General features: G+C 41.1%; 1 protein-coding gene across 1 annotated transcript in view; it reads left to right on the top strand.

Annotated features, from left to right (window-relative positions):
- The first annotated feature begins 3,605 nt into the window (after positions 1-3,605).
- The window catches only part of LOC128878946 (uncharacterized), a 31,554-nt gene continuing 21,063 nt past the window's right edge, over positions 3,606-14,096 (top strand). Inside the window, exons 1-6 of the mRNA XM_054127626.1 lie at positions 3,606-6,090; positions 6,472-7,158; positions 10,012-10,115; positions 12,249-12,425; positions 12,735-12,917; positions 13,586-13,768. Coding sequence (XP_053983601.1) covers positions 6,755-7,158; positions 10,012-10,115; positions 12,249-12,425; positions 12,735-12,917; positions 13,586-13,768 — 1,051 coding nt within the window. The 5' untranslated portion in view covers positions 3,606-6,090; positions 6,472-6,754. The remainder of the gene's footprint in view (positions 6,091-6,471; positions 7,159-10,011; positions 10,116-12,248; positions 12,426-12,734; positions 12,918-13,585; positions 13,769-14,096) is intronic.

A 14,096-nucleotide genomic window follows, 5' to 3' on the forward strand; every position in this document is an offset into this window, starting at 1 on the left:
TTTCAATTCTGCAATCCGTCTCTCCGTCACCTGGACACACTCTGGGAGTCCATTTCGTCCGACGGACATCCGCTATTAGGAAATTGCCAGACGAGTCTCTCGTACTGTCTTACCACTCTTGCAGGTAACAAGAAGAAGCTCCTCGCCTTTATTGTTCAAGAAGAGGTTCCAGAAGTGGCCAGAATGGTCTCTTCTGCACACGATTGGCCTATTGTCCCTGGCACGTGCGTCCATGCGGCATGCAGTTGCGCCGTCCCAGGAAGCTCTCGTTTCCACGGATGTACACCGGTTGTCATCGATTCCCCGTTGTTCGTAAATCAAGAAGGAGGCTATGGACACTCGTTCCTGACAGCGGGAAGACGTCCACGAGGAGCAAGCATCTGCCGCTCTGGCGCACACGTGTCTCTCTGAAGATGCTTGTTACAAGAAGAGGAACGCGTTACTTCGGTCAAAGGATTCTGAATGTAGACTCTCTTAATTACTAGCACCCATTACGTTGTTATTGTGTTAATACATTTACTATACCCTCCTTCTTGTAATGTTCATTTTTGTTTATTTTCGTGCTTTAGTTTCTTCCATACGTATCTCTTTTTAGTCTTGTTTCTTTCCACTTCTAGTTTCTTGTATTATATTCTTATTGCATTATTTTTGAGGTCAGGTTAATGACAGCATACGTGTAGTTATATCATTAACGTTTACTTTATTGTACTTCTAGACAATAATTTGTTACCGAGTACTCGATTTCACGTAGCGTAAAAGTTTTATGCACCAAAAGCGTAACATTATTATTAATTTCACTTTCGGCGAAAGAATTATTTCATTATCAAGGCCAGTCTTATTTCTCTTCGCGTGCTTCCCTTCTCTTAATTTTTCAAGAGAGAGAGCTGTCAAACATCCAATAATACAACGAGGAGATTTCAACGCTTCTGTTACGGTCGACCAATTACGGCAGTCGATACATACGAAGAATTCAACGATAAATGTCTCTGGGAGATTCGATGGAAAAGCGTCGCGCCATTGATGGACAAAAGCGACAGCTGTAGGGGCGGCAGATCGCTCTGTTCAATGGCTTGAGATCAGAAACGAGGGATTTAATGTGGAAATCGGAATGGGGAAAATGTGGAAACTGTGATTTCGGGATAAGCCTGGTGTATTGTTACCTAAGCCAGCTTGAAATGTATTCTTCTGAACATATTGGCGACGTGGTCTTCGATATGGCAGAACGAGAAAGATATTTTTTTTTTAGAAACTACATTCGACTGATACCTAACAAATGATACCCTCGAAAAGCAATTTATTTGCGATGTTTATTCAATCGGATAATTAAATTTCTATTTATTAATTGTCAAGTACTTTTATAATTTCAGGAAATTTTCTTTTAGATTTTTACTTAAATTTTTGCTTAACACACCCTTCGATGAAGCAAGTAACATAATATATTTTGTCCCTCCCTTCCTTCGAACAGAAGTAAGCTTCTGTCCACGACGATTCAAGAAATTCAAGCATCAAAATCAAAGGATCTCCTGCGTCACAGTTCGAAAGGAGCAGCTGTCGAAATCACGTTCCGATCTTCCATAGAAGAAACCAAACCAGAGATTAAAGGGGAGGATTCAGAGAAGGGAAAACCACCCTGGCGCACGAGCGTGCCCCGCCGACACCCTTCACGAGTACTGAAAAATGTGCACGTGCTGTTGTAGAGGGGGATCCCCAGGGTTCTCCAACCACTCGATCGGAGTTTACGAGGAACTTTGAAATTAATTCGCTGCACCCTGATCAGCCAATTACGAGTACAAACTTCTAAACGATAAATTACGAATAATCCACTCGGTTCACGTGTTCGTTCGCCGTCATCCTCAGTGTATCATGGTAAAGGATCCTTAAAGAGCATTTTTAATCGAATAACACATATTCGTTTCCAGAAGGTTGGAGATCGCTGGTTGAGGGGATGATGGTTTCTAAGGGTAACGACGACGCCTATAGCTCATAGAATTTGCAGTTCATGCTGAGAGTGTTGGATGGTTTAATTGTTCGTGCAATTATCGTTGGTATTATAATATTTGTGGAATATTTAATTTTAGTTACTATCACTGAAGTTTTAATTACAAAATTTATTTCTCTTTGTCCAGACAGTTTCCTTTATACTTGCTCTTTTCTTTTAAACAAAACACACATTTACCTCGGTACTATGCATGATTTTCCTTTTTTTTTTATTACTTCGTATGAGACATACATCTACGAAAGAAGCATCGCTGTCGTAAAATATAATTCCTTTTTGAATGATGTCGTATTATTTTGTTCGCATCACTTACTCTCCGCCATTCTATCTCTAAATATAAACAAAAACGTTCGGTGAGGTGTCATTTAGTCCCGCATTGTATACGTCATGCTTGAAATGCCCAAAACCAGCAATAATTGATCGTTCTTAATCGTCTAACACGTGCTGGTTCCAGACAGTTGGCGATCGTTGGCGGGGGGTTGGCAGCTTTACGGGGGTAGGATCGACGCCAATGGTTCATAGGATTCGCAGTTTAGGCTGTCAATGTTACGAGGACGCACTGACAGCACCGGCTCCGTGATCGCGGCACAAGGCGACGAATGCTCGACAGGAGCGGACACGGTGCGTGTTTCTTCAGTGTTAGGCACGCAGCCAAACAGCGCGCTACCTTCGTTCCCTATGGTTACAACCACGGGACCCGTCCTTTATTTTTTACCCTTCGTCGACGTCGAAACGAAAGGGCGGGAAGCGCGTTATTTTGCTGTCGGTGTACGTCGCATAAAAATACTCGCAACTTTCCTCGTCAGTTTTTCGCGGATATCGTCTCTCGGTGCGAGTGATCGAGACGTTCAAATTCGCGGAGTGTATACTCGAAGAAAATGAAAACTGGAACTCCATTAGCCCCCTCATCTGTGATGTATTGTCTTCGACATAAGCCAGTCTCAGATTGACACAAAGTTTCTTTTTTTCGCGATCTGTGCACTTTCTTTTTATTAGGGTTCGTTTGTCGAAGTTGGTTGGCTATTTGTGACGACGTTCGGTGTGGTTTTCAAATGGAATGTCGAAACAGCTCGAAAATAATCTAGATTGTACTTTTGATTTTTGTTTCTTTTATAATTATATTTGTACAGAATAGACCTATTTATTTATGTGAATTTTTGAAAATAGCAGTGGAATGTAGTTTGAAGTGATTTCTGTTTACAATAACTATGAAGAATGTGACGTAATGGATGCACACTAAAAATATAGGGAAGTAACGTAGTTAGACACCAATATATAGCTAGTTTCTCCTTTCTTAATTATGTGCATATATTAATCTCATCGATTTCCATCAATTGCTATTACGTTTCCAATTATGAAACTATACTAATATCATTCCTGAAGAAACCCTTTCAGCCGATACGTCGAAACAAAGAAACCGTTTAACGAGATTTACACTCAACAGCTAGGAACGTGTAACTATTATATTTATTCGTAATCTCATCAAAGCACTGTTGTACCTGAAAACGTTCGCGTTATCAACGAATGAATGAACACCTCGTGAAACAACATTGCGTTGTGCAAATGTGTTCTACGAAAGTATAATCATCTCTGCATACAGATGAGGGCACCGTAAAGTGTTAAGCGAGCTCTATTTGTTTCATTCGGGTGGATCCGCAGAGATCGAAGTTTATTTCTGGAAATGTGACGTGAAAAACAGTGAAACGTGGAAAACTGTGAGCTGTTTTCGTGGACTCCACGAACGAAACGCGAATTTCTCAAACGAAAGACAGATTGCGGTCTCCCGTTACCTTCGTCGTGCTTGTGAAGAAGAAACTAGCGAAAAAGCGTTCTCGTTTCCTGATGAATGGCCGCTTTTCGCGGTGATTTATCGCGGCGGGACGTGCCGGCACGGTTTCGGGAAGTTTTATTTTCCGTCGACCGCCTTGTAGCTGAAAATCCTCGCGTCGTTTCCTGGCGGAACGAGAATTTATGTAGAGAAGACGAGAACGAGATGGTCGGAAAACAAACTGAGATTTACCGTGGTCCAGAGAAGCACTTCGCGACGTCCCTGGCCGAGAATCGAAGAGGAAGCTGAACACGGAATGCGCTTATTTACGAGACCTGAAACTTTTTACCATCGTGACGGAACGCCGGTGTCGATTTTATTGGTGTTGTTTATTAAAGACGAGAGCTACCATTTAAATACGTCGGAATATATGCACAGTAATCGGATGAACGATAAAAAGAAAACTAACGAGAAGCTTATGAAGAGGAGAAGAAATGAAGAATGAAAAGGGTGATAGTTGCATAATAATATTGGGGCACGCGAAAGAATGATAAGATAAAAAATATTTATTATTTATTAACAATTGAAAGATTCAATTGTTCATTGGAATAAATAGTTTGAGGAAAATTATAAGTCAAATCGCATAATCGTACCACGTGTTTCACGTTGAATTGAAGAAAGCTTATCCGAATGACTATTTGACCCAATAAACCGTGGGAATAAACCACTTTGCAAAGTTTTTATTCGTCACCTTTTATTCGAATGAAAGTCTGCCCTTCCGGTAGACAGCGGCTGACTGAGAATTGGATTAACGAAACGCGACACGCGATTGGTCGATCGATCCGTGTCTTTGGAAAGTTCAATGTGAACGCAGGAAAGGATCGAGAAATTGTGTTAAGCGATCGATGAACAGGTTGTGATCCTCGTGGCTGTCGAATGACATTCGATACTTGCCGAGGATAGTTCGCTCTAATTGTACAAAAAATTTCTTCAGATTTGAAGAATTTTATACTATATTTTTGTAAAGTAATTTATCGAGAATTATAGGAGAAGTATACAACGTCAAAGAAATTATGTAATGCATTGATAAGGATATTTGCAGGTTGTCGCAGTATATTTTTGTAAACGACATATCGTGGACATTTTCTTGGTTGATAATCATTTTTGGAGAGACTGATGTATTGTTGAAGTCTGATATCCTAGTAATTACCAAAGAAACCTAAATTTACACATAGTGATTAGAGAATCGTTGATCAGTCAGTATCGTTGTAAGTCAATTAGAAGTTTTTCAGATACAAGAATTCAACTTGGAACAAAGGGAAGACAAATGCAAACGTTGTTAAAATTGTAAAATCTTTGATTTTCGTGAACCGTAATTGAAACTCGTGGTATATTTTGATACCAAAGGTGCCTTCTGCTCCTAGTATAAAAGAAAAAGTGGACCACTCGATTCTAAGTCGATTTAGATTAAGACTAGCATAGAAATTCAGCAAAGAAACGTCAGGAACTACTCCGAATTTCTATTAATTTGAAAATGAAATTTCTTACGTGAAAAAAATTGGAGGAAATTGAAAAATACAATTTCAAGAATAGCAACATTTCTTCGAATTTCATTGGCTAAAAGGTATCGAGCTCAACTGTAGCTAAAAGCAATACTGTAGAACACTGAATTTAAAAAAAAGAAAGCAAGAAGATAACCGATTTCAATTTGCAAATCTCGGAAAACCAAAGTCGACTCGTGAAAGACTCGCAATTCTAAAACAAAACTCTGGAGAACATCAAATTTAAAAAAAAATCATTAGTATAAACATTCTGAAAGACCAAAGTCGAGTCGAGAGGGAATCCATAGCGTAAACTGTTCCAAATCTGTGGAGCTCTAGAGTTGAACTGGAGGATCTATTCTGACGTCCAAACAGTGGTCTCCCGTTCCGAAAATAAAGGTAAAACTGTGACAAGCGATACTGAATTGGTGAACGACAGACAAAACGTCCACGAGAGTGACTGGTGGCCGAGAATCGAACGCGTTCCCAATACTATTATAATCCCTGCCCTTGGGGAACGCGTATACGTCGTTGTCTAAAAATCTGGAACTTGGCCGTGGCCGATAGATCGCTCACCAGGGTCTTTTCGTTGTACCAACAAACTCCGCGGAGGGAATCCGAGGATCCCAGAAACCAGCCACCACGAGCACGTCGGCCGAAAATAAAGAGAGGAGTGATTTTCATCGACAAATAATCGTCTCTCTTCAGTACACCGAGGCTTATCCGACCTAGTGGTTGAGCTCGCAAGAATCTTTCAAAAATCGATTCAGAAGCCCAGAAATAAGGTAAAACAAATAGTACGTAACTATTACGTACTAATTACGTACGTAATTATTATTCTATATTATGTATTATGTATTAATTCTTGAAGTGTGGTAAAAACGTGAGTTTGTTTGAAATGATGAAGAGAGAATAAAATTACAGACACTTTTAAATAATGACGAGTACCAACCTAACACGATTTATGATTATATCTATACATATATGTAGGTATACAACATGTAACTAAAAAATTACATATTTCCTTGTTTGTTGAGCCCTTACAAATAGAAAGATATCAACCTTCGTACGAGGTCTCCACATGTCGAATTTTCGTTTGTTAAACCTCTCTTACACAAAACTTCGATAAGAAGAAGGATTATGATTTAACTAAACAAATTCAACAGGTATTTCACGCCAAAGTTTCTTCTCACGATCGCACTGGGCGTTTCTCGCAGCCCAGAAAGGTTACCAAAAACCAGGGATTGACGACCTCCCATGCGAAGTGGCTCTCGAGCGTCCCAAGAACGCTTTGGAGAACCAACAGAGGCGCTTGTACAAGAAGCAGAAACCCGCCAAGGGAAATTGAGCCTACCGTATCGTGGCACTTGAGTCCTCCAGACCATCGAGGAAGTTAATTTTAAAACCATCTCGAGAGGACTCCTTCGACCTCTGTGATGATCAGCGACCATGGCGCCAGGAGCAACGAACCTGACGAGCATTTTGCTGTTGATGGCGATCGCGAGGTGCTCGAGCGTCTCCGCGAGCCCTCAGCCTCCATCCGTCAAGGTTCTGAAGGGCGTCAGGCTGCCAGGGGGATACATGGAGGTGGTCCAGGAGGAACACTGCTCGTACGGTGTCCTTCGATTGACCTGCAGGTCCCTGAAGGCGTTCATTGTCGTCCTCGAGGCGGACTACTTGTCGAACGCCACGCGTATCTGTGGATACGAGCCTCAGGAGTTGACGGTGAAGAAGATGCTCAAATACGGAGGTAGCGTGGGCTTGAAGACGATGGAGTTGAAGGGGAATTACATCGACGAACCTGACGAGGAACGACTTGGGGCGGTGGACATTAGGCAGTCGGTGAACAGGAGGTATTTTAATGTTAATTGTTTAGAGGTTTAAGTTTCTTTATGTAGGAGTCTAAACGAAAAATAAGGCACGGGGATTCGAAGCCACGATCCTCGGATCCACAGTCGACCGCTTTACTTACGCGACCAATCCCGTACCCTACGTTTCGTGTTCTTATTTGACTCCTTATTGTTGGATATGGGACGCGCGGATACTACATTTATACTATCAATGATACGAAGATATGTCACTAGATGGAAATGTTTGGTTTGGAGGGGAACATATTATGATAGACAAAAAGATTTTCTCGAGATCATATGTTCCGAGATTTCAAATTCGTATTGTTTTTTTTATTTAATGGGATTTCTATTACTGTACGATTGTAACAGGGAAAAGGAGAAATTCAATCACGTATATGTTGATCGTGAAATGACCTTGTGAGGAGTATTCGCGCGTGCGATAAAAGTCGCTTAAATTCTGAAATTAGGTATTGCGCCGAGGTTGATTACCAAGCAGACTTGGACAAATTTCAATTGAAATGAAAATAAGACTAAATAGCTATTTGAAATATAACGATTCCGATAATATTATTATATCTAGTCCTGTTTGTGTCGCAAGTGGTTTATTAGGTCAGTTTGTTGATCTCCGTGTAGATTGAATGAAAATTGGAGCAATAAGTATTGCGAAAAATGTTGTTGCCCCAACTGTGGATCAGGACGCGGCGGGAGTGGTTTTCTAGTTCTGTGGTCTACGCACCGGTAACCGAATATTCGTTACTCTCTCCTTTCCTTGCGGATGCCTAGTGGGTGACTCGTGTTACCACGCGGAGGTTGTTATTGTGTCGAAATGCAACGGAAGGCGAAAGAAGTGCCCCGAAAAAGAACCCACAAAACTTCGGAAATTGACTGACTTGGCAACAGGCCTGGGCACTTGATATTATATAATTTGAAATGTTATTTCAAGTAACGCTTTATTTTATTTCATAATTATTTCCATACCTGTGATCGCTTTCGAAACAATATTATTTGAAATATTATGTCAACCAGACCTGGCCAAACTTTAATTGGAATGTAAATGAGAAATAACTGTTTGAAATAATAATTATTTCAAAAGTGTTCACCGGTATGGCAATAATTATGAAATAAAATAACGCGTTATTAGAAATAATATTTCAAATAATTTCAAAAGTGCCCAACTTTCCCAAATCTCATTAGCAACTGAATTAAATTCTATTCAAGGAAACGTTCGGAAAAGTTTTCCCAGTTTTCAATGGTCCAATATCCTACGGCACTGCGCCGATACTGTATTCTCGCCATTGTCAACGTTGAATGTCGCCCTTCGCAGAAAAGGCTGGGGATGAACTGCGACGATCGCGCGAATACAATAGTTGAACGCAATTTCGCGGAATTATCCGTGAGAAATCGCCTCTTTTTTCTGCCAAAGTTCGGTCCTTTGTTGTTCTCGTTCCACGGCCAGTGACGTATCTTGGAGGGTGGAGCGAAATCTCGGCACGCAAAATCGTCGTTTGATGTGCGCCAGCTAAGCGTACGTGAAGTTTTAATTGCCTTTTGAGCGACGTACGATGCCTGCCGAAGGAGAAATCGTTTCAGGGGGAGTGCATCATGCGCAGGATGAGCACAGCTCGATGAACTTCGCAAATAAGGGGTTGTAACCGCGGCGCTCAGAGGGAGCGTTACCGCCCTGTCTTTCACCCTTTTGGGATCGAGTTCCGTCTTGGCATCAGTGAATTGATTTTACGTTTTCGTCTTCTCGCTAAATGATACGCAACATCACAAAACTACCAAATCATTAGGTAGATGAATATGAAATATTGTTCTAGCGTTGATCATTCTGCTTTAAACGCAACACTGTAGATAAAGCTTCTGGTTTAAAGATTATGTTATTCATTACTCACTCAGCCACCAACCAATAATTAATAAAAGGCTGAACGCGCTTTATGTAAACGCGTTCGAGGGTTTTTCGTCGAGGGAAGAGTTTCCAATGAAAGTGTCGCGACCTCGAAACTGCAGTACTGCGTCGAAAAATTCAAAGGGATACCGCGCGTGGGTGGCAAGCGAAACGTTATTTCCCTTTTATTTCCGGCAGGGGGAACGAGCCGATAATATCGTCGAAAGAAGGGGAGACTTTCGGGGCTGCTGCACCGGTGAAAAGGGGTGAAAAACCCACCCCCGATTCTATTGTGCTCTCCCAGTCAGGCCACTTCTGATCCCCCCGCAACAATCATCCAGATCTGAAAACAATTCGTGTGTTCTCCTTTGTTCCTCCGCGGGGTGTACGCGTTTTCGACACCCGGTAGACGCTCTAATGACCGACGTCGCTTATTTAATTGACGGCGCGGGAGAACGAGGAATCGATACAATCTGCGTTGCGTCGTTTGCGATACACGGTAATCTGCAAGAGTGCAGGTTGCGCGAGTTGGCGGGAATCGTTTTGAACGTTTGCACGCTAGAGTCGCGTGAAAACGTCAACTTTCGATAATTTCATTGGAATAGTTGGGGAAAGTTAGGGTAGCTGCGCCAAGGAGAACTTCAAAGCGAGAAGTTTCCGTTCGTTAATGTTTTATAGTCTCCCAAGAGACTTGAAATTTAAATTTTGTATCAAGGGGCTGTGGTATACTTGCGCGGTTGAAAGTAGACATTTTGTCACAAATTTTTGTCTACGCTCGGTTGATATATTTCGTAACCAGTGTTTCTCTGTTCGAAAGATATACGAGTGAAGATACGACACAAAAATTTGCATCCAAACGTAAAATGTATTTATTGAACGATACTGTTTATTCTAATTACATAAAAAGAACATAAATACGGCACGATCGTGTATTATATTTACTAACATGATTTTCTTTCATTTCTCAGGTGTTCTGGGCAAAAGCATTGTCGCTACAGTTTCATCGATGACCATCCGGGCGCAGCTTATTGGAAACCAGCCACTTTGCGATTAAAATACGCTTGTATTCCTGGTGAGTGAAAGTTGAAAATACAGAATTTATTTCAATTATTTAAATTAAAGTATTCGATGTATTAAAATTGTCCAAATCCTAGAGATACATCAGAATAAAAAAAAAATGATCTATATAACTTTGATCCAACTTCAAAACTGGCAAACTAATTTTAATGAAACAAAATTTTGCAAGATAAAGATCATATCGCAGTCGTTTCGATCCACGGTTCGTATCTAGTTTTGCATAAAATAGTGCACATGTTTATTGCGTGAAACAATATTGATCATTCTACGAGTGGTCGGATAACACGTGAGAAACAGGAAACGTTTGATTTTATTGTTTCTCGCACGCACGGCAATTTCCTTCTCGCTGACAATCGATTTCCAGTCGTGACGAATCGACGATCTGCAATCTAGATACCCGAAAACAAATACCAACTCGTCGTTATCGAACGTGGAGAGTATACGAAGCGACACGTGGGGACACGTTCGTCGATTTTTATCTTGCGAAATTGAACGCTGCTAGTGAACGTTGCAGCAGTCAATTTTTTGGACGTTGTGTGAAATAGTGGACGATACAGTAAAGTGAAAAACTGCAGCAAAACAACAATTGTTTTTGAAAGGTATTGATATTTGTTTTGGTGTAGTCTCAGGATAATCATATACAAAATAAATATGTTTGTTAGTCTACACAAACAAACAATAGACGTAACGGACCCTTAAAGTCTACAAAAGTGAATCATGTGTCATTCTATAAAAATGTTGATTCAATGGATAAAAAAAAAAGTGATTTAGAATAGTTCGAGCTTCCAATCTCGTGGGATTAGAAATTCAGTCTGACGCCTCGTAATAGCAACGAGGTCTTCCGGAAAACAACCAACACGCCTCGTAATGAATGGCGTGTTGCACGCTACAGAAAGAAGAAATTCCTAAAGGACATACTGATCCCTGATTTCTATGCAACGGAGTGTACGTTGGAATCGTGAAAGGCGCGAAAAGGTTTCTACCATTTGAATGTGAACCGCTGAAAAAGGCGAACGTTCGTAATGGAACTATTCATCGAATAACAGATTCATAACTTAGCACTGATCATTCTGCGCGATCGATTGAAACTGGAATTGTTTAATCATTATATTATATAAAAAAAAAAACAAAGATTTTTACTATTAGTAATGCATTTATTAAAATATCTTAAGAGGTTCGTACTAACAAATTTATTAAAATATACTAAGCTCTATCGAATCTTATATATCTTCGGTCAAATTAGACAATCATATAATTTAATAAAACTCAATTTACACAATACTGAATTACCAATTCGATTGTTCGTATCGAAAACATCATATCGATAAAGCAATTCATTTTAAATTTTAATTCCAATCGACGTTTAATTAATGGAATGTAATTGTTCATTCGATGAATAAGCTTCCTCTACCAGCTTCCTTTATAAGCTCCTAAAATCGCTTTACCAAACAGTAATATTGCCAATCTTTCAACGTCACTCCAGTTCTACTCGCGACAAAGACACCCCCCTGGAGGACGTTACGTTATCGTGGAAAATCGAGAAACAGCGAGTCACCTTTTTCATCAGAGCATAAAGGGAGGGAAGGGCTGGAGCCGCCCCTTCGACGACCTACAACCGATGTCAAACCCCCTCCAGGTGTGGCTATTCTCTAGTCGATTCGCCCCTCCACCGAAAACTGGAGCAAGGACACCCTCGCCTACTCCTGACACCGCATAATGGTGCCCACAGTCACACTCGAAATCGACAAATGGACCGAAACGGATGCAGATGTTGATCCGCGTCCTCATGCCGCCTACGGTGTCGTCCTTACGCGTTTCCACGACGAACAATAGCCCCCCGGGAGGGAAAGAGGGCTGCATTTGGGGTAGTAATTGAATCGAGTCGAAGCCAACCGAAGAAAATGGGATTTCCACGTGCAGATGGATAATTTATACTCGTTTTTTTTTCCGCCTCCATAGATAATTCATCCCCACGTTGGGGGTGAAAATTTAATTTCGATTCCTCTGGAGCATCGTAAACTGGGATCGTCTGATCGGGAGATATTTATGGTTGTGCGCTACATTATTTTATTCCTTTCGAGGGTTGGTTCAGCTTTTAATTCATTGTTTTTGGGGGATATTGTTTCAGAGACCGCCGTCAGAAAGTATTGCAACGAGGAGGTGAAGGTGGTCGCTGGCGATGGTGGGTACATAAAGTCGCCAGGGTATCCGCTCTTCTACCTCGGAGAGAACACGTGTGGATGGACCTTCAGGTCGAGTCCTGAGCAAAGGATCGTTCTTACTTTCCACGACCTGGATATACGGGGTGAGTATCGATCGCTGTAATTCGGAATAAGAATCGTCAGATGTATTGCGCTGCTCTTCAGATGAGCTGAACTGCTCAGTGAAAATGCGATCGTTTTGCGCCAGCTCTCATTTGGGATTAGACGATCGTTTCGTCCAGAAGAACACTTTCCTGTTTCTTTAGTTGTAAACAAAATGAAAGCAAGTACAGACTCATCGTCCTTTTAACCGATGCTTAAAATACATGAACTTGAACTTGGGGATATTACTCGATGATACTATTTGAAAATGACATTGACTAGATAGTAATCAAGTTTCGTTGCATTTTCAGGGCGGAACTCGGACGGAAGCTGCGTGGACGTAGTCAGGGTGCGAGAAAGGGGAAGAACGTTGTTCGAGGATTGCGGTGCAGCTGCTGGCGACCGAGTCGTCTCCAATTCGAACGTGATCACGCTTGATCTTATTGCCTCCAAGAGGTTTTTCACGGCTCGGGGATTCTTCGTGCAGTATCAAGGTCAGTTCAGTCTTCGGCGATGGTGACGAATGATTCTTTTTTTGAGAACGAAGAAACGAGATCTGGATACGCCTGATCGAAGATCGACGGAACCCAAGACGGACAAACACGTCGAATGATTACGCAATGAATCTCTGTCATCCAGAAATAACATTGACGGGATTATTCTTGGAGCAAAACCGTGACTGGACACTCGGGTCCGATACAACGTCCAGATTTGCATGAACGATTTTTATTCGAGATCGACGAAATTAATGTTATACCGCGTTATTTTCTTACAATGTTCAATTTGTTGAAACAGACTTGATTGTAGACGTATCTAGCGAGGTTACACAGGGATTGATATTAGCATAAATTAACACACAGGGTGTTTCGTTTGAAACGAAATTGTTCAATGTCTCACGACGGGATGAAGCTGTGATAGGTCGGTGAATTTGTCTAAACAACTGATATCTTATTATGGATAAGAATATATATAGGGTTCCATTTGAAAGAATTAATTTCTAAATTAGAACTCTCCCACCGCTTTATTTAGAAAAAAACTTATTCACACCATGCAATTTCGCGAGATATTCAACCACTTCGATTTCAATGAAACACCCTGCAGATCGTACCAAATCTCGAGGACGTTCAAGTTCGCTCGACAGACATACGTTTTAATATTTCAGTATTGGAGTGTCCAGATGTCTCAACGCCGAACGGAAGTTACATACTGAATGGCACTCTAACGTCGAGGACGTTTCTGTGCAAATCAGGCACCGTGTTTCCTGACACCAAAAAAAAAACAAGGATACTCGAGTGCAAGGACGGCAAGTGGAACGAGAGTGTCATCGCCATACCAAACTGCAAGGGTAAGAGTGATTTTTACGATAATGATGGTTTACCTGTATGGGGCGGATCTTACATCGTTCGAATGTTATCCTATAAGTCTGAAAGGGGAGCTTAAGTTGTATTAGTGCAATTAAAAGTAGGCATGATGAATTGATTGCCATTCTAATTAAACATCGTCATTGACATTATACGCTAAGAAAATAAACCTGTGACTAAGAGAAACATACCATTCTAGAATAATACTTATAACTTTAGGTAATTAGGTAAATATAGTAGGTTCGCTACTAGAAATAGTGTCCCTGTATCAGCGGTTTATGTTACGCGGGGTGCTGGCAGTTGTCGCTACGT

Source organism: Hylaeus volcanicus, chromosome 6 (assembly GCF_026283585.1).
Source record: "Hylaeus volcanicus isolate JK05 chromosome 6, UHH_iyHylVolc1.0_haploid, whole genome shotgun sequence".
Classification (NCBI taxonomy): domain Eukaryota; kingdom Metazoa; phylum Arthropoda; class Insecta; order Hymenoptera; family Colletidae; genus Hylaeus; species Hylaeus volcanicus.